We start from the raw sequence: 18,316 nt of genomic DNA on the forward strand, positions 1-18,316 counted from the left end.
ACTACAGCGAGAATAAAAGTTACGCCTTCTTTCTTTGCGTGAACATTTGGGCGGCGTTATGCAAATATTCCCACATCGTGACGTAGACATGTGGGGGCGTGTTAGAACGAGCCGTTTTAGGTAGGTGTGGTTGACTCTTAACTTTTATAAAGAATATCTCTTTGGATTTGAGACTTTAGTCTTTGCAACTTTACAGATCTTATTTATGCACCAAGAGCTTGTATCACTTCAAAGAGAAAGGAAAAATTGAAATCGCATCATATGACCCCTTTAATATAAAATATTTCTGATAACACGAACGAAAATGCTTCAACTTAGCATTAAAAGTGTAATATATTGTTAATATTTTATATATATACTGTAAATGTTTCATATAATTTATTATTTTATTAATTTATTTATATTTATAATAAATTATACTGAACTCATCATTTATATAAAATGTTTCTTATAATAAAAATACTTCAGTTTTGCATATTTAAAATATAATGTAATTTTACATGAATAAGTTACATATATATTTTTATTTAAAAATGTATTTTATTATCATAATTTATTATATATAATGATACTGAACTGATAAACTAATATAAAATAAATCAAGTAAAAATAAACGGATATAAAAAAAATCAAATGATATTAAATTGATACATTTAAATCCCTCCACCCCTCTCCTTGCTTGATCAAACTAATTTTACCTATAAAAAGTACAGAATCTGAAATATCATAAAATGTCTTCGTTTTACTTTTTTTATTTTATTTCCATGATTAAAAATATATTTTAAACCCTAGATTTTGGATTCCACTGTATATGTTAAGATTTGTGGAACTAACCTCTGATTTCTATGCCATTAAACTTTTGTTTAAATTTCAGTCAGTGTGCTTATATTACTCGTTTTGCACAGCCGAATATGGTAAAGGCCTTTTGCTAACATTTTTCCACAAACTAGCCTAATGGCAAGCAGACAGCTGAATCAGGCCTGGGAGGCAGGTGAGGTATGTGGTGAGCACCTGAGAACTGGCACACCAGCTGTTGTTCTCTCGCTTTACAGTATCGCTTCAGGCTAAAACAAATCTTCCAAAAAACGAAGTAGATAATGTGCACTGGAAACAATTCATCACAGTGTCTTTAAAGAGACATAACCTCATCATGGCACAGGATGTCAATTTATGTTTACCAAACTGAATTACAAGTGCTGCCAGCTGGTGAGACTGTGACGTGCCAGACATTTATAATGTTTGTTTGGAACATTTTAAGTGATTTTAAGTGAGTCATGAGCTTTTGAACTCAATAAGTTAATAAAAAACTATGTATCATCTTTAATAACTATGATTTCAGTGTCAAATATCATATTAAACTTTGCTCACCACAATACCTACTACTAGCCAAACACTAGTTGCTGGGCAGTATTTGCACAATCTAGCATGAATGTGGACTTGAAAATACCAAGACATACACTTTGCCGATAAAATGTTACATTTGTTAAGCAAACACTAGATTCCGCCTAACCTGAGAAAAGCTGAGGCGCTCATAAACAGATCGGAGGACTATCAGGTCTTTGAACCAAAAAGGAACAAGGATACAACATTTGTTACACATAATCCAACCTCAGTTGGCCACTGTGAAAATGTTTGTTGAAGCATGTGGGAAAAAAATACTGGGTGATTCCACAGTGCACTTTATTTTCTTTTAATTTTTTATTGAATACTGGACATAGTTGAAATGAAAGGAGACATTTATGCAGAGCAATGCACCTCTCTACTCCATGAAACGCGCCACTGCAGACAAAATAAAAACCTCCATTTCCATTGTTGTGATGTGATACCAGCCAAACATCTGGCGGTGATTATATGTTATAAAACGGCCCGCCACACGGGAGTGGCTCCCTTTCCTCCTGCTGACTAAAAACAATGGAAATGTCTGGCACGACACACAGTCTCACCTTAACCTCATGAGACTTGGCTGCGCACAAATTAGCCTATGAAATGAGAGAGTAAAAATAAAAATACAATCACATTTCAGACCTCTGAACTTGTTTGTACTGAACATGTAATGAGAACCTTTCATGTATTTTAAAGGTAGAAAGAAAAAAAAAGTTTTTTTTATTAAAATAGAAACAATCAGAACTTAAATGTCTCACATATCAGGTTTGTGAAAATTGGTGAAAATCACATGAGTATACTTACAGAAAATGTTCAATGCATCCGCATATGAACAATTAAAAAAAAAAAAATAGAACAAACGAATTGCATGCGTCACGGTGCGTGTGGAGAGATGAAGCGAGGACTCAAGTGCAGGATGAATGGTTCTTTCTTTTAATAATAAAATGAAACAAAAACAAACTAAAACAACCCCGAGGGGGAAAAACAGACAGGCAGGCTAGGAACTGCACTACATGCAGACATAACACACACAATGAAAAACGACAGATCAGCACAGGATTACAGACACCAGGAGAATAAATAGGAAACCAAATGAGGAGGCTAGCGAGGGAGACACAGGTGGAGCAACTTAAACAATATTGAGGTAACAAGATGGGCGGGGCAAGACAATAGACAGGAGAGAGCACATAGCAACAAACAAACACAACACAAGCCATGTGCTCACAGAACACAGTGTCATCTGGTGGCCATCCTGGGCACAACCGCTGAAGACTGTAACAGTATGAGTCTGATCTTTGAAATGACTTTCATGATCTAGTCGTTGTGGTTCTTGAGTGGAAGGGAATATTAGTGAATAATGACTTAAATTGTGAACTGTTTGTCAGAGAGAAAGTCATCTTATGGCTTGAGAAGACTGTCTGTAGGTCAAATGGATTAATTTTATTATACTGTCCTTTATGAATCAATGTGTAACTAGTTTTTTTTGTTTGTTTGTAATTATGTATGAGGCAAAGCCACTGTGGGGAGAACTCGAATGTGCAGAAAATGTTGGGAAACTAAAGAACTTAGAGGTCCTGGAGGATTTTTGTCAAGGAGAGTGGACAATTTCACCTATCAGGACAAAACAGGGACTCATACACAACATACATATGTTGAATCCTTGTTCCTTTTTTGGTTCAAAGACCTGATAGTCCTCATACATACAGTGATGCTTGAGGTATAAAAAGAAATCACAATATTAAAAAGGTATATCAACTTTCTGAACAGTAAGTTCAGTTATCCTTTTGTCTTCTGGAATATATGTAAATATGTTATATCAAATAGCTTCATTAGAGAAGTTCTAAAGAAAAAATGTTATTTTATAATCTGTAATAAATAAATAAATATCTAGAAAATTCTGCACGGGCCAAGTAAAGTTAGAAGCAAAACTGTATAATAACTACTAAATAAATAAATGTTTAATTTCTTTTAATATCTTCTGAAATGGCTATGTAATGTTAAGAGCAAAACTGTAATAAATAAATAAATAAATGTTTAATTTATTTTTAAGAAAAATCGTGCCGATTTAGCCATTGCTAGGTAATGTTAAGAGCAAACTGTATTATAAACAATAAATAAATAAACATTTACATTTATTTTTAATAAATATCTTACAAATTCTGCAATGGCTATGTAAAGTTAAGAGCAGAACTGTATTTTAAGCATTATTTAAATACATAAATATTTTAAATTAATTTTAATAAATATCTTGCAGATTCTGCAATTGCTATGTAACATTAAGAGCAGAACTATTATAAACACCCATCCGTTCAGCTTTCTTCCCTCCTTTCCTCCCCCTCCCCCTCTTCTCTCTCGAGCTCACCTCCAGCCCTCTCTCTCTGCACTCTCACACACTCCCTCTCTTTACTCTGAGGTTGTGTGGACCACTTTTGCTGTCTGTATATGTTCCTGCTGCAAGAGTTGGAGTAAAGGTAAAAGAAGACCAACAGCCAGACAGCATAAAGCAGTGGACTGATCAACACAGCGTCATCATGTACAGTTTAAGCTTCCTACTGGTGCTAGTGTGCCTACAGGTTTGCGTCCCCTTTGTGTTTGGCGCGCCAACTCAATGCCCAAGCCAGTGCCACTGCCATGGGGACCTGCAACATGTTATCTGTGACAACGTCGGGCTGAAGAAGATCCCCCGCATATCTGAGGCCACCCGTCTCCTAAACCTGCAACGCAACAACCTGGGAAATCTCCCAACCGGGGGCTTCAGCGAGATGAAGGGGCTCATTTCTCTTCACCTGCAGCACTGTCAGATCCGAGAACTCTCCAGCCAGGCTTTCAAAGGACTGAAGAAACTCATCTACCTCTACTTGTCTAACAATGAGATCAGCACCATCAAACCAGGTGCTTTTGAGGACCTGACCGAACTGACCTATCTCTACTTGGACGGTAACCAAATTACAAGTCTTCCGAAGGGCATCTTTTCTCCCATGATCAACCTCTTTATCCTGCAGCTCGACAACAACAAGCTTCGAGAGCTGCAGCCTGGTACTTTCACAGGTGCTAGTGATTTCCGATGGCTTTACATGAGTGGCAACGAGTTGAGCTCCATACAGCCAGGTTCTTTTGATGAAGTGGAGAACCTGGCCATTCTAACTCTGGACCATAACAAGCTGTCCACCTACCCTCTCCTGGCTATGAACAAGCTGCGTGTGGTGGAGGAGCTCAACCTGTCCAAAAACCCTCTCAGCCTCATCCCTGACCATGCTTTCCGGAGCTTTGGCCGCTACATGGAGAAGCTCCATCTAAATGACATGAGCCTGGAGAAGGTAAGTCCGTGACATACTGTAGCAGTTATTTTGTGGATTAAACACTTAAAATGTAGAATAAAACATGAGAATCAAGACTCTGATTAATGACTATGTTTTATTTTATTATTTATATTATTATTAATATATAAAATGAATTCTTTTAAATTATTCATATTATTTCTATATACACAAACGTGTGTAAAAACACATCAACAAGCATCGGTGCCATGCAGTTGGTCAGTGTTGTTTGTATGACAGAAAAGGGAAAAAATAACCACTCTCCCCTCACGTGTGGATATTTTTAGGGTCTATTTGCTTTAAAAAAAAGTGTTATTTTGAGACCCAAGTTTTTCCTCTCACTTGGTGCACCATGTAAACAGGTCAGCAAGGGTTAGCAGACTGGTAAATAGTGACAGGGTGTTCGGTTGCCCATGAAGAGAGGTATTTTAGGCTGAAGTTGCCTCACCTAAATGGACAATTCATCCCAATTCAGGAATTTCTGGCAGAAGAGCAAGTCGATGGAGGAGTGGACAGACAGAAAAAGTGAAAACAACCCTTCTAAAAAAAGTGTTATTTTGAGACCCAAGTTTTTTCCTCTCACTTGGTGCACCATGTAAACAGGTCAGCAAGGGTTAGCAGACAGGTAAATAGTGACAGGGTGTTCGGTTGCCCATGAAGAGAGGTATTTTAGGCTGAAGTTGCCTCACCTGAATAGACAATTCAGCCCAATTCAGGAATTTCTGACAGAAGAGCAGGTCGATGGAGGAGTGGACAGACAGAAAAAGTGAAAACAACCCTTCCATGCTGGAATTGATCCATCCTCCATCGCCTCAAATTACCAAACTCTCCACGTCTCTTGCCTTCTGAGTGGAAATTTCCAAAATGTCCCTTCAATAAGTGCATCTTTTCGACGCTTACATAACACACCCACACACACAATGGGCCTCATTTATCAATCTAACGTAGAAACGAGCGCAGCTTCAATAAGTGCATCTTTTCTACGCTTACATAACACACCCACACAAACACTATGTGTATACTTTCTAAGCCCCTCAACCGTGGTCTTCCTATAAAGCAGACACCATGCAGACCAGTACATCTAACACCTGGGTGAAGTTTTTAGCAGCCCTGCATACGCTTATGAAGTTTGATGGCGGGCTGGAAGGAAAGTGCGGAGAGGTTTACATAAGCCCTGGCACATAGGACAGCATGAGAGAGGAAGTTTTTAGCAGTCCTGCATACGCTTATGAAGTTTGATGGAGGGCTGGAAGGAAAGTGTGGAGAGGTTTACATAAGCCCTGGCACATAGGACAGCATGAGAGAGGCCTTTCATGTGGAAAAAAGCCCTCAGTCCAGCATCCACAAGTCTGCTTTAGATATTAAGAGTGACTTTGAATGCTAACCGTAAGGATATTCTTAAAAGCAGTGAGTTGTAACGTGCTATCGACTAAACAACTGTATATCTGTCCTTTCTACCTATCAAGTTCTCCAATGCTGCCTTTGAGGGAGTGACGGCTCTCAGATCTCTGCACCTTGAGAACAACAAGCTAAAATCACTGCCGAGCAGCCTTGAGTTCAGCACCCTCCAGAACATCACTCTGTTTAACAACCCCTGGAGCTGCACCTGCCAGTTAGCAAACCTCAGAAAGTAAGAGACAACAAAAGAGTAACGGTATTCAGAACAGACCAAGAATGAAAAATAAGTAGTTATAAAATTATATATTCACCTATAAAATAAATCTAATTAGGCTATATTGACATTCATTATAAACAGCATACAAATGTAAAGCAAAACTGAAACGGCATTGGGCTCACGAGCCTGTCTCATACCAAACTGGATTTAAGTTTGATGTAGTCTATAACAAGAAAGTATGCCTTTCATTTTTACTTCATGGCTTCATTCAAGTCAACATGAAATCAAAATCGAACCTATTTACTTTCTTAATTCACAATTCTGATATCATCGTCATTGATATTGTGAACATGCTGACATCACTAAGGCTGTGTGAGCTAATTTATAATATTAACCAATAGCCAAATAGCAATTGAGTCACTGACACTGTTGGAGAAAATTCACATTCATCCTGCTATGCAATGCCCACTTTTTACTATCCAATCAATTCTTGACAAAAAGTCCCGTCCCATATATTTTATCTTGCTGAATATCTAGTTTTACTCTGAAATAAGTCAAATGAACAAACAGCTGACATTAACTTTAATGGTTCTTAAGATTTACTCTAAATGCTTGGATTTGCTTGTTCAGATGGTTGGACACTAGCCGCCATCACCCTGATGCAGTTTGTGCTTCTCCTGGAAGCCAGAAAGGAAAGCAAATAAGAGACAGCACTGCTTTCACCCGCTGCAAGGCAAAGACAAAGAAGGCCAGGAAGGGAGCACGGCTTTGAAATGGTGAGCAGCCCTGTTATTTCCACTCTCACAAATTTAGAATCTTAACACAAACCTAAAAAGTGAAAACATTACAAATGACATTAAATATAAATGGCTTCCTTAATAAGCCATATTCCTCTAGTTCAGTGGTTCATAACCAGGGGGCCAGGGCATACTAACAGCCTCTGCAAACTTTACATTTATATTTAAATTTTGGCTTTCATCCAAAGCGGCTTACATTGCATTCAAGGTACACATTTTATCAGTTCTTGCTTTCCCTGTGAATCTAACACATGACTTTGGCTTCACTAGTGCATGCACTACTGTTTGAACTGCAGGAAGGCCATTACTTCCAGGGAGCTTCCAATAAATATTACAATTATTTAAATGTACCTATATTAACAATCTTAATAATAAAAAACACCTAAAATAAAGATGTACAACATATTTTTATTACAACAATAGTAGCAGAGGTATATCCGCTTATATAGAAGGGCCTTTGAATATTGTCTTGGACAAGAGAGACTTGGAGTCCAAAAGGTTGAAACCCACTGGTCTAAAACACAATATTATTGTAACATTGTAAAATTATTAAGTAAATTTAAAATGAATTATTAGTATTTGCAAGAAAGCTGAGATTAAAGTCAAAGTTCACCAAGGAATTTTTGTTATTTAAAGCCGGACACCAGAAGTCAATTACAAAATGATAACCAGCTACTAAAGATTACTAAGATTATACTAAACATTACTAAACAACCAAGTCTTCCAGTCCAGACCCATCTATGGTTTATGTGGTCCACAGAGGTCTTGTAAATGAGACCACATGATTACGGCTCCAGCTATGATCATAAAAATGAGACATTAATCACAGTCCTCAGTATGACAACTAGCCTCTTTCCACATGATTTGCAAATGTAAATAAATTAGAAAGGAGAAAAAAGGGTAAATAACTAGTCTCAAGGGTTCTCTGTGATGCATGGAGCAAGAAACCACTGCTCTCCCATAATCTCTATCAAAGACCTTTTCATCAGGAGATACTCATGAGATTCACTGCTCAAGTGCTTCCACAAGTCCCGAGAGACCACTGTGGATGCGATAAACAACAGTAAATGGTTATGAAATTGTTTAAGCCCAGGTTTGCAAAGTAATCCCATTGATTTGGGAGTGGAGAAACCTGGTTCCAAGTTACCAATTTAGTCACTGGTGGTCGTACCTCTATTAATGAGCTTACTTCCAGTAACTTCTGTGAGAAATTAAAGTTGCATATTTGCACAGAGAATCAAGAGGTTAATGCTAACCGTAAGTGTTTTTACCTCTTCCAACATGAAAGACTGAATGGTAATACTGTAATTGTGGTCAGGATATGGGTTTGGGCCACTGCTTTGTGGTAAAATACTGTCTGTTATGTTTTTCCAACCTATCCTTTATGTTCCTCCTGGTCTCTTTGTCTTTTAAGGTTTGTTTGTGTGTTTCCATTTTGGCTTTGGCATTATGTGCAGACCATCAGATGTCCAAAACTGAGCTTGGCGATCTTATTTGTATGTTCCCGCAGGAGGACAGGGAGAAGAGGCCTGTCCAGGTGTTGGGACTTCAATGTGCAGAAAAGAAAAGCAATGCAGACTGCTACATTGGGACTGTCCATTTCCTCTTTCACTAATTTTTTGTGTGACATATAGATGCGCTGACTCAATACATACTAAATAACATGAATAAATGTTATTTATAAATATATGTTCACAGACATTGACAAACACCCTGAAGGAGCAACTGTGTGAGTTTGCAAAGAGAGCTTTCACAAACATGTACACCGCAAAGGAAATACGCCTCAAACTCTCAGTGTTCATTGTTATAGTAATGCATATGCTAATTCAAAAACCTGGTGATAAATCCAACATTATCACACAACTAGTTTCTACACCATAGTAAAAATCAGGAGTACTCTTCTCCATAAAATCAGAATTGGTAGAGTAGATTTGCATTGATTAGCATTTACTTAGAGACTCAGCAGTATCTCATTGAAGTATAAATGTGCACAGGTAATTCATCAAACACCTCAAGATTGTATGTTTTGTTTTTCCAGATTTAAGCATATTTTTTTTAGCATAGAAATGTGTAAGGATGTACATAAAATCTGACCCTTTTTGAGTATATCAAACCAAATGGCCACTGTAGAATGAATCTTGTCCATTCTACTGATTCTAATTTTAAGGTCTTCCACGGCATACTCCCATTATTAGGGTAGAAGCACTTAAAATTATATAACCAAAGAGTTATAATCACAACAGAGCTCTTCATGAGGATCCTCTTTTAACATTGTGAGTTCATCCTTAGCTTTAAACATCTCACAACGTCCTGCAAGGAATTTCCGGGCTTTGCAAACATAACAAACCTTGACCGTGAGTCCGTGACTAAAGCTGACACATTCAAGATGTGACATGACCTGACCTCTTCTTAACATCTCTGACCAAAGTCAAACGCAACACAGGCCAGGAAAACATGGACTCCTTATAGCCATGAAAATGATAAATGAGATAATGTAAAGTCTATGTAAGGAATAACACAGCTAGTCATTGTCACACAATAAATCCAGACAGGATAATCAGGATTGGTTGCCAAATATACAGTTTAGCCATTAAAGGTGCTGTATGTAGGATTGACACCGAGTGGTTGAACTAAGTATTGCAGTCCAAATTCAAAATATTGGAGAGGGTTTTTTTTCAACCGGCCCCTCCTCCTCAGACTTGATGCACACGCAGGTTCAGATTGACGACACCAACAGGAACGAGCGCACTTGCTGATGAATGAAATTAAATATGCTGTGTTTTCCGTCAACTGGCAACCCGGGGTGCCGAAATACAATTGGGTAAACTGGCAGTGGCCGGGTTTCACAAACCAAAACAGAGACCGACATTCCGGCCCGGAACGCACATTTTCAAAGGAGAATAACTGACTGTAGCATTGTTTTTCAGATAAACAAGTATGTTAACTTAGCATTTTTCTTAAATATCTGCAAACATATTATGGTCTTTTTATGCTTTAAAAACTTACATACAGCACCTTTCAGAATGCTGCGACTGACCAATCAAAATCAAGAAATGACAAGTGATGGTGGTGCCAGGAAAAGAGGATTTACGAAGAGCAGGAAAAATGAAAAGAGAATAAAAATTGAGACAAATGGTGGTTCTCCAGTCTAATGTTATCAATTTGTTACTGTTATGTACATTCAAAGCAACACTATAGTAATAGTTTCTTTCAGCAAATGAAAACTGTATGCTCTAAAATTGTGCAATATGTTCTTTGAAAAACAATAGTGCTAACAGATACTGCTATCAGATCCTGCTGCCTTCTCCATATCTGGTTCTTAAAGGTATAGTTCACCCAAAAATGAAAATTCTGTCATCATTTACTCAACCTCAAAACTTGTATGACGTTTTTCTTTTGTGGGAAATAAAATTAGTTATTCATAACAGAATGTCCAAGATGCTCTCTTTTTTTTAAAGTGGAATTTTTTAAGGAATAACTGTCTTCTTCGTCCTAAATTTTAGTTTGCTCCTCACACAAAGCTATTATATGGCTTCAGAAGACTTTAGTTATTGTGCAAATAATATGGACTACTTGTATGGTTCTTTTTGGAGCTTTACAGCATCATTTTATGGAAGAAAGCAGCTCAGAGATAGAAAGTCATACAGTTTGGAACAACATGAGAGTTAGTACATGACACCTACATTTTAATTTTCTGCTGAACTATGCTTTAACAATGCTCTTTTAAAAAGGAGAACAGCTATTCATACAATACCTTTCAAAGGTTTGGAGTCAGTAAGATTTTTTTTTTAAGAACTTAATTTATTCATCAAGGATGCATTAAATTAATCAAAGGTGACAGTACAGTTCTATATTGTTTAAAAACATTATTTTTTAAATAAATGCTGTTCTTTTGAACTTTTTAATCATTATAGAATCCTGTATAATGTATTATAGTATCCACAAAAATATTAAGCAGCACAACTGTTTTCAACACTGATAATAAGTAATAAGTGATATTTATTGAGTGCCAAGAAATCATTCAGCATATTAGAATGATTTCTGAAGGATCATGTGACACTGATGACTGGAGTAATGACTGCTGAAAATTCAGCTTTGCCATCACAGGAATAAATTATATTTTTAAATAAATTAAATGAGAAAATATTTTAAATAGTAATATTATTACACAATATTACTGTTTTACTTTATATTTGATTCAATGAAAGCAGCCTTGGTGAGCAAGAGACTTCTTTCAAAGACATTCAAAAATGACCCCAAACTTTTGAAAGGTAATGTATATTTTGTACAAATACCAAGCTTTTTTCATTCAAATATAAGGGGAATTTTTAATGTGAGAATGGATAGTGAATTAAAAGAAGACATATCTTTTCTTAGAACAGAAAGGACAATACTAAAATAAATGTACAGACCAAGTGAGCTGGGCTATGAGTGACTTATTTTGTACAAATACCAAGCTGTTTTCATTCAAATATAAGGGGAATTTTTAATGTGAGAATGGATAGTGAATTAAAAGAAGACATATCTTTTCTTAGAACAGAAAGGACAATACTAAAATAAATGTACAGACCAAGTGAGCTGGGCTATGAGTGACTTTTATATTATATTATATATTTTATATTATATTCTCTGTCTCCCTCTAGTGATAGTGACATGCAGTTTACACACAATTATAATCAGCTTGATTCATAACAGAGGATGTGCACTGTTTATCAACAAATCCCTTTTTATTATGAGTAACTACTTACCAGCATTTCCTTAGCACCTGTGGCATTGATGACCTTACGGATGACCTCAGGTGGACAAGGAGACCCGGCAGTAATACCTGACAGACACAAAACAGAGAATCTTAGCAGAATACTGATGAAAGTGTTTGCTCAGAAAAACTTGTAATATTAATGTAATCTATCACAACTTCTATTTAGCAATAGATTTGACAAAAGACTGATTGACTTACCACCCTCAACTGATGAAAAATCAATCTGGGCCAGGTCAGGCTGACTAAGCATGTCAATAAACATTGTAGGGGTGCCGTACATAAATGTACACCTGGGTAAACAGTGAATTTTGTGCCAATTGGATAAAATAAATACAGCTCAGATGTTTTTCCAGTTATGCATGATGTACACTACATGACCTTTGATCCTTACATAAATTCTACATGACTGTCCTCTTTATATGTCCCTGTGTCTTTTATTTACAACAACTTAAATTCAATATGGCTGAGGAAAGCAGCACCAAGTAACTCTGAAAGATTCTGAAAGAATATCTTCTATTGCAAAGAACAGATGTGCAACTCTTTCACAATACATCGATTCTTGTTTTAAAGTCTAAAATATTTATCTAATAATTAATGCATCTGAGGGTTAATTAAAATAAATGAATTAAAATTATTAATGACAACATACTTCTCTTTCTCTATCGCCACCAGGTTGGCATGTCCATCATACCCGGTGGATGGGAAAATCACTGTGGTGCCATGCACAGCCATGACCATACCACCACCCACTGAGCCAAAACAGTGATACAACGGCACAGGCAAGCAGATTCGCACATTTTTCTGTAAGAAGAATAAGGTCAAATATCACACATACTGCATCTACTGTAAAGGAAAACGTATGGAGATTTATTTAAAGGTGACATATCATGAAAATCTGACTTTTCCAGGTTTTAAGTGCTATAATCAGGTTCCCCGGTGCATCTACCAACCAAGGAAATGTGAAAAAGATTAACCCAGTAACTTTGTTTTGGTAAGCCTTTTTCTGCAAGCGTCTGAAAAAACGAGCACGTCTGATTTCTCTCCCTTGGTGACGTGGCAAAGGGATCTCATTATAATATCACCGCCCCTTAATCTGTAAGTTTTTACCCACGGCACAATCATTTTGATTTCGCAAGCGACAACGGTGTACTAGTTCTAATGGACCAAAACTAAATGATACCTTTATAGTGTAGCATTTACTGTAGATCAAGTTCACTAGGCTGTGTTTCAAGACTAAAGCTATAGTGTTTCATTTTTTATGTAAAAAAAAAAAAATCTTGGCTAATTTCTCTAAATTGTAAATGCTGAGGCTCAAAACATTGCTCTGCTTGTCCCAACCACCCTAACACAGCAACATTAGGTCAACCAATGGTGTGAGTTTAGAGACTCATTTATACTGACCAGTGGAATATGGAGTCTATGAAAACTTGTTTCCGGCATGAAATAAAAAAAAATAAAAAGGTAACTGCAAAGTCTGCATTGTGAGATATACACTAGCAAAAAAAAGTCAGCTTGTTTTTGCCACGCAATAAAAAAAATAAAAATAAAGGTGATTCTTTTTTATAAGTCATAATTGTGAGATAAAAAGTCGCAATTCGCTTTTTTATTCTATAGTAGAAATAAGCTTCCATAGAGTGAGTGTTTGAGGTGAGCTATTTGAAAATAATCATTATTTTTGCTATTCCGTCTGGTGATGCAAAAAGGGTGGAAATTACACACTTCAGCTTTAACAGATATGACTTTTGCACAGTAGTGTATATACAAATACACAAATTAAAAAATAAGCAGAGTACCGAAGTAAACTGAATGTTTATGGGATCATCACAACTGAGTTTCTTCTGCAGGTCTTGTAGTTGTTGATAGTGTTGGCTGCTTCCTGCTTGCATCACATCTTTCAAATGGAAAGCTCCAGGCTGCTGACTGTCAGTTACGATCACAGTGTGCAGGTCTGGTAGTCTGAAAATAAAATAACAACTCAGTCACCCTCTGGACCACAATATTGATTATGTATAATTTCTTTTTATTACATCACCCGTACCTTGAACTCTTGATTCCTCCAGAAGAGGCTGTCTCCATCTCCGGACAAAGCTGCCTTAACATGTCACAGTACCTTTGGGTCTTGAATTGTGTTGGACAAACGACTGCATTGCACTGCACCTAAAAGAAACATTAAACCATTAATCATTCATAAAGGTTGCACATATTTAGTTCAAACTACACCGGATGTGAGCAGTGTGACGCAATGCAACTAAAGCCAATAAAACGTATTATAAACAGTAATTGTGTCTACACTGGATGTGGTGTGACATGAGCGACAAATCTCCGACAGTAAACTGATGCCTCGTACCATTCATGATGTACTGACACAAAGGACAAATTATTTGCAACTGGTGCTTTGTCGCGTCCAGTGTAGACATCCTCTAGCTGTTGGCAACAGTTCAAAGAGAGAGTGGGCTGGATGTAAGGGGTCCAGAGTGATTTTCTTAGCCCTTTTTATCACTCTGGAGGTGTAAAGATTTTGGAGGTTGGGCAGGGGGAATCAATAATCTTCTTATCAGTCCTGACTGTCTGTTGTAGTCTCTTGACGTCTGATTTGGTAGCTGAACCAAACCAGACAGTTATGGATGAACACAGGACGGACTCAGTGATGGCTGAGTAGAACTGTTTCAGCAGCTCCTGTGGCAGGTTGAATTTCCACAGTTGGCGAAGGAAGTACAGCCTCTGCTGGGCCTTTTTAGCAAAGGTGTCTATGTGAGTGTCCCATTTCAAGTCCTGAGAGATGGTGGTGCCCGGGAATCTGAATGACTCTACTGCAGCCACAGTGCTGTCCATGATGGTGAGTGGGGGGATTGCAGGGGGGTTTCTCCGGAAGTCCACGATCATCTCCACTGTTTTGAGCGTGTTTAGCTCCAGGTTGTTGTGACTGCACCCGACAGCCAGCTCTTTAACCCCCTGTCTGTAAGCAGACTCATCTCCATTGTGTATGAGGCCGATGATGGTAGTGTCATCCTCAAATTTCAGGAGCTTAACAGAGGGGTCTTTGGCAGTGCATTCGTTCGTATACAGGGAGAAGAGCAGTGGAGAGAACACACACCCCTGGGGGGCACCAATGCTGATCGTAAGAGTCCTGGATGTGAGTTTACCAAGCCTCACTAGCTGCTGCCTGTCTGTCAGGAAGCTAGGGATCCACTGACAGATTGGGGAGGACACAGAGAGCTGGGTCAGTTTGGCTGTGAGAAGATCAGGCATGATGGTATTGAAGGTCGAACTGAAGTCTACAAACAAGATCCTTGCCTAAGTCCCAGGTCTATTGAGATGTTGCAGAATATAATGCAGTCCCATGTTGACTGCATCATCCACAGACCTTTTTGCTCTGTACGCAAACTGAAGAGGATCCAGCAAAGGTCCAGTGATGTCTTTCAGATAGGCCAACAACAGTCTCTCAAACGAGTTCATGACCACAGACGTGAGAGTCCAGTGATTTTGGGTTTTTTGGAGACCGCAATGGGAGTAATCTCACAATTACGAATTAACAGTTAAACAGGCTTTCATATAAAACAAACACTGTTTTAGTGAAAATAAACCCCAAACAGTCCTGTAGGTTTGGACATTCGGCTGTTTGTTGTTCTTTACTGCATGTATAAGCATTAACTTACCTTTTTGAGTGCAAATTCTACCTCTTGCAATTGATAAGCCGGGTTCACTGAAACCTGTAAAATCACAGCAAACTTGAACAGGTTAGAGATCAGCTGTTGATAAATACTCAGATAAACCAAATGTCACAAAAGTCAAAAGCACTCACCAAAATGATCCCTGTCTTAGCTGTGGCAAACTGCATAAGTATCCACTCATAGATGTTCGGTCCCCACATCCCTAAGCGATCGCCCCTCTTCAGTCCGACAGCCAGCAGACCTGCAGCAGTCTGTTCCACCTGAAATCAAAATACTCCCACATTTTTACACTGGCCCTGAAGACATTCAAATGTAAGGTGGATTTTTAGTCAATACAGCAAATGTTCCCCCTTGGTCCATTCGCGATCGTGTTCCTGGGGGCACTCGCCGCGGGGCCCGGTGCACCAACCTACTGTGCACTGACCGCACCAGTTGCACCCCCTAAGGACAGCCCTGTTTTCAAGAATATAAGTCATTCTGGTTTAAAACATTTTTGTGGTGTACTGTAAAGTAATATGCTAATATGTTCTTGTGGTAAATAAATACAGTGCACTATAAAAACAATTCTGATGCTAAAGCGCTTTAGTTATTATAGTGTTAGGGGAGGGGGCATGTTCAGTGGCTCCAGTGTGTCATCGAGACATTATTTCAGCCCCACCCAAAAAATCCTGAACACAGAAATGGTGAAAAACTGTTTAACGGTCCAACTCCACAATTCAGTACTACATACACTGAACAAAATTATAAACGCAACACTTTTGTTTTTGCCCCCATTTTTCATGAGCTGAACTCAAAGATCTAAGACTTTTTCTATGTACACAAAAGGCCTATTTCTCTCAAATATTGTTCACAAATCTGTCTAAATCTGTGTTAGTGAGCACTTCTCCTTTGCCGAGATAATCCATCCACCTCACAGGTGTGGCATATCAAGATGCTGATTAGACAGCATGATTATTGCACAGGTGTGCCTTAGGCTGGCCACAATAAAAGGCCACTCTAAAATGTGCAGTTTTACTGTATTGGTCTTAGATCTTTGAGTTCAGCTCATTAAAAATGGGGGCAAAAACAAAAGTGTTGCGTTTATAATTTTGTTCAGTGTAGTTCATATTCTTTGTAACGTTTATAATGTGTTTAGAAACAATTCTCTGAATTGCCTTTACACGGACTTTAAGATAGGTCATTAATGGCCACAAATAACGTTTGACCATTTCATGGTATCATGTCAGAGATTGATCCATTGGTTTTCATTCTGCTTCATGCACATAACAGAACACCCTCTACACAAACAAATAGAGAAAAATGGGTATGTATTGCTATTTTAACACTATGTTTCTGCTAGTACTGCATTTCACATGGAATCTACGGTTAAAGCTTATTTAGGTGTGATTAATAAAGTGCTGCTTAGGAATGTGAGGATTTGTTTTGTAATTATTTTAGGATTTGGCCAAGATCTCTCATTTCACACATTTTTGGCATGTGGTTTTCCTTTCTCCCACGAGGGGTATAAAAGGGAAGCACTGTGGTAAGTATCTCTAGTCTTACAGGATTTACTTCTCTAATCAGGCCTCTGTAGAAAAAAGAGATGCAAAACCACTCACGTCTTGGTAGAACTGAGCAAAAGTCTTGCGCATTCCATTCTGCATAAAAACCAAAGCTTCACGGTCAGGGTGGCGCTCCACTGAGTGTTGAAGACACTGGTCCACAGTACTTGAGAGCAGCGAATGGGAGGATATGCCGTGAACATAACTGGTAGTCAGGGTTGGGATGCTGGGTGGGTTATCCACATGAACGGCACTGAAAAAAAAAGAGGAGCAAAAAGAAGAGTTTGAGTGTATAAGAGATGCAGAGAACATCTCTGCAGAGATCTGCAAACAAATGCAGAGAATTTGTTTGGATTGAAACAAATACATTTTTTTTCATCCTTGTATGTAAGTATTGAAGTGAGTTCTGTGAACTGCAACAACCATCAGTTTCATAAAGGAAGTAGTCTTTTTGTTTGGGTCTTGTGAAGTTCACACTGAAGGGAGAGCAGAAGATTAAAAAACATCCTGACAACACTGATGTTTATGATAGGAAAAGGTGAAGTAAGGGATATCAGCTGCAGTATTTCTCACTTTAGAGACCAAAGAAGATGGTCTTTTTTGATGCTCAACATGACAGTTGATTTGTGATTTGAAGGTAACACGGCAGCACAGTTGAAATTAGCACACCGATAAAGTTAATTTCTTCTGCTGCTACATATAAAATAAACTCAAAAACGCATGGAAATAAGTATATTATGCTCACCATTTCACATTATCTTACAGAAACCATTCTGATTTGGTGCTCAGGAAACAGTGTTGAAAACAGTCATGCTGCTTAATATTTTCGTGGAAACTGTGATAGGCCTACATTTTTCCAGGATTCTTTGATGAATAGAAAGTTCAAAAGAACAGCAATTATGTGAAATAGAAATATTTTTGTAACAATATAAATGTCTTTACTTTCACTTTTGATGCATCAGTGCTTAATAAAAGGAAAAACAAAACCTGCCCCGAACTTTTGAACAGTAGTGTCTACCCAGTTCAGCTCGTGGAGCCTCTACTAATTGGCTAACGAGTGTTTGATAGGGGAGGCATTCAAAATATGCAGTGCTGGAAGATCAACTTGCTGAACCAGACTGGCACAAAGCTGGGAGACTATCTTAAATTAGCTAACCATTTTGTGTGTGTGTACCTGGTCCCCACAGGTATACACTCTAAAAAAAAAAGGTTCTTCAGCGGTTCTTCAGCGGT

At 38.0% G+C, this 18,316-nt stretch overlaps 2 protein-coding genes across 2 annotated transcripts in view; one reads left to right on the plus strand and one right to left on the minus strand.

The window, feature by feature from the left end:
* LOC107675647 (acyl-CoA synthetase family member 2, mitochondrial-like) overlaps window positions 1-17,336 on the minus strand; it is a gene marked incomplete at its 5' end in the record, with an annotated part of 20,216 nt that extends 2,880 nt beyond the window's left edge. The window contains 8 exons of the mRNA XM_016470057.1: window positions 11,861-11,937; window positions 12,070-12,161; window positions 12,521-12,672; window positions 13,665-13,827; window positions 13,910-14,028; window positions 15,528-15,581; window positions 15,674-15,802; window positions 17,141-17,336. Coding sequence (XP_016325543.1) covers window positions 11,861-11,937; window positions 12,070-12,161; window positions 12,521-12,672; window positions 13,665-13,827; window positions 13,910-14,028; window positions 15,528-15,581; window positions 15,674-15,802; window positions 17,141-17,336 — 982 coding nt within the window. The remainder of the gene's footprint in view (window positions 1-11,860; window positions 11,938-12,069; window positions 12,162-12,520; window positions 12,673-13,664; window positions 13,828-13,909; window positions 14,029-15,527; window positions 15,582-15,673; window positions 15,803-17,140) is intronic.
* On the plus strand, window positions 3,808-9,098 carry LOC107675646 (chondroadherin-like). The gene is made up of 4 exons (XM_016470056.1): window positions 3,808-4,700; window positions 6,167-6,330; window positions 6,946-7,091; window positions 8,623-9,098. Exons 1-3 carry the CDS (start codon window positions 3,915-3,917, stop codon window positions 7,085-7,087), a joined length of 1,092 nt encoding a protein of 363 aa, XP_016325542.1. The 5' UTR covers window positions 3,808-3,914; the 3' UTR covers window positions 7,088-7,091; window positions 8,623-9,098.
* Window positions 17,337-18,316: the final 980 nt, after the last annotated feature.

The sequence above is a fragment of the Sinocyclocheilus anshuiensis genome, unplaced genomic scaffold (genome assembly GCF_001515605.1).
Source record: "Sinocyclocheilus anshuiensis isolate Anshui unplaced genomic scaffold, SAMN03320099.WGS_v1.1 scaffold2386, whole genome shotgun sequence".
Classification (NCBI taxonomy): Eukaryota; Metazoa; Chordata; class Actinopteri; order Cypriniformes; family Cyprinidae; genus Sinocyclocheilus; species Sinocyclocheilus anshuiensis.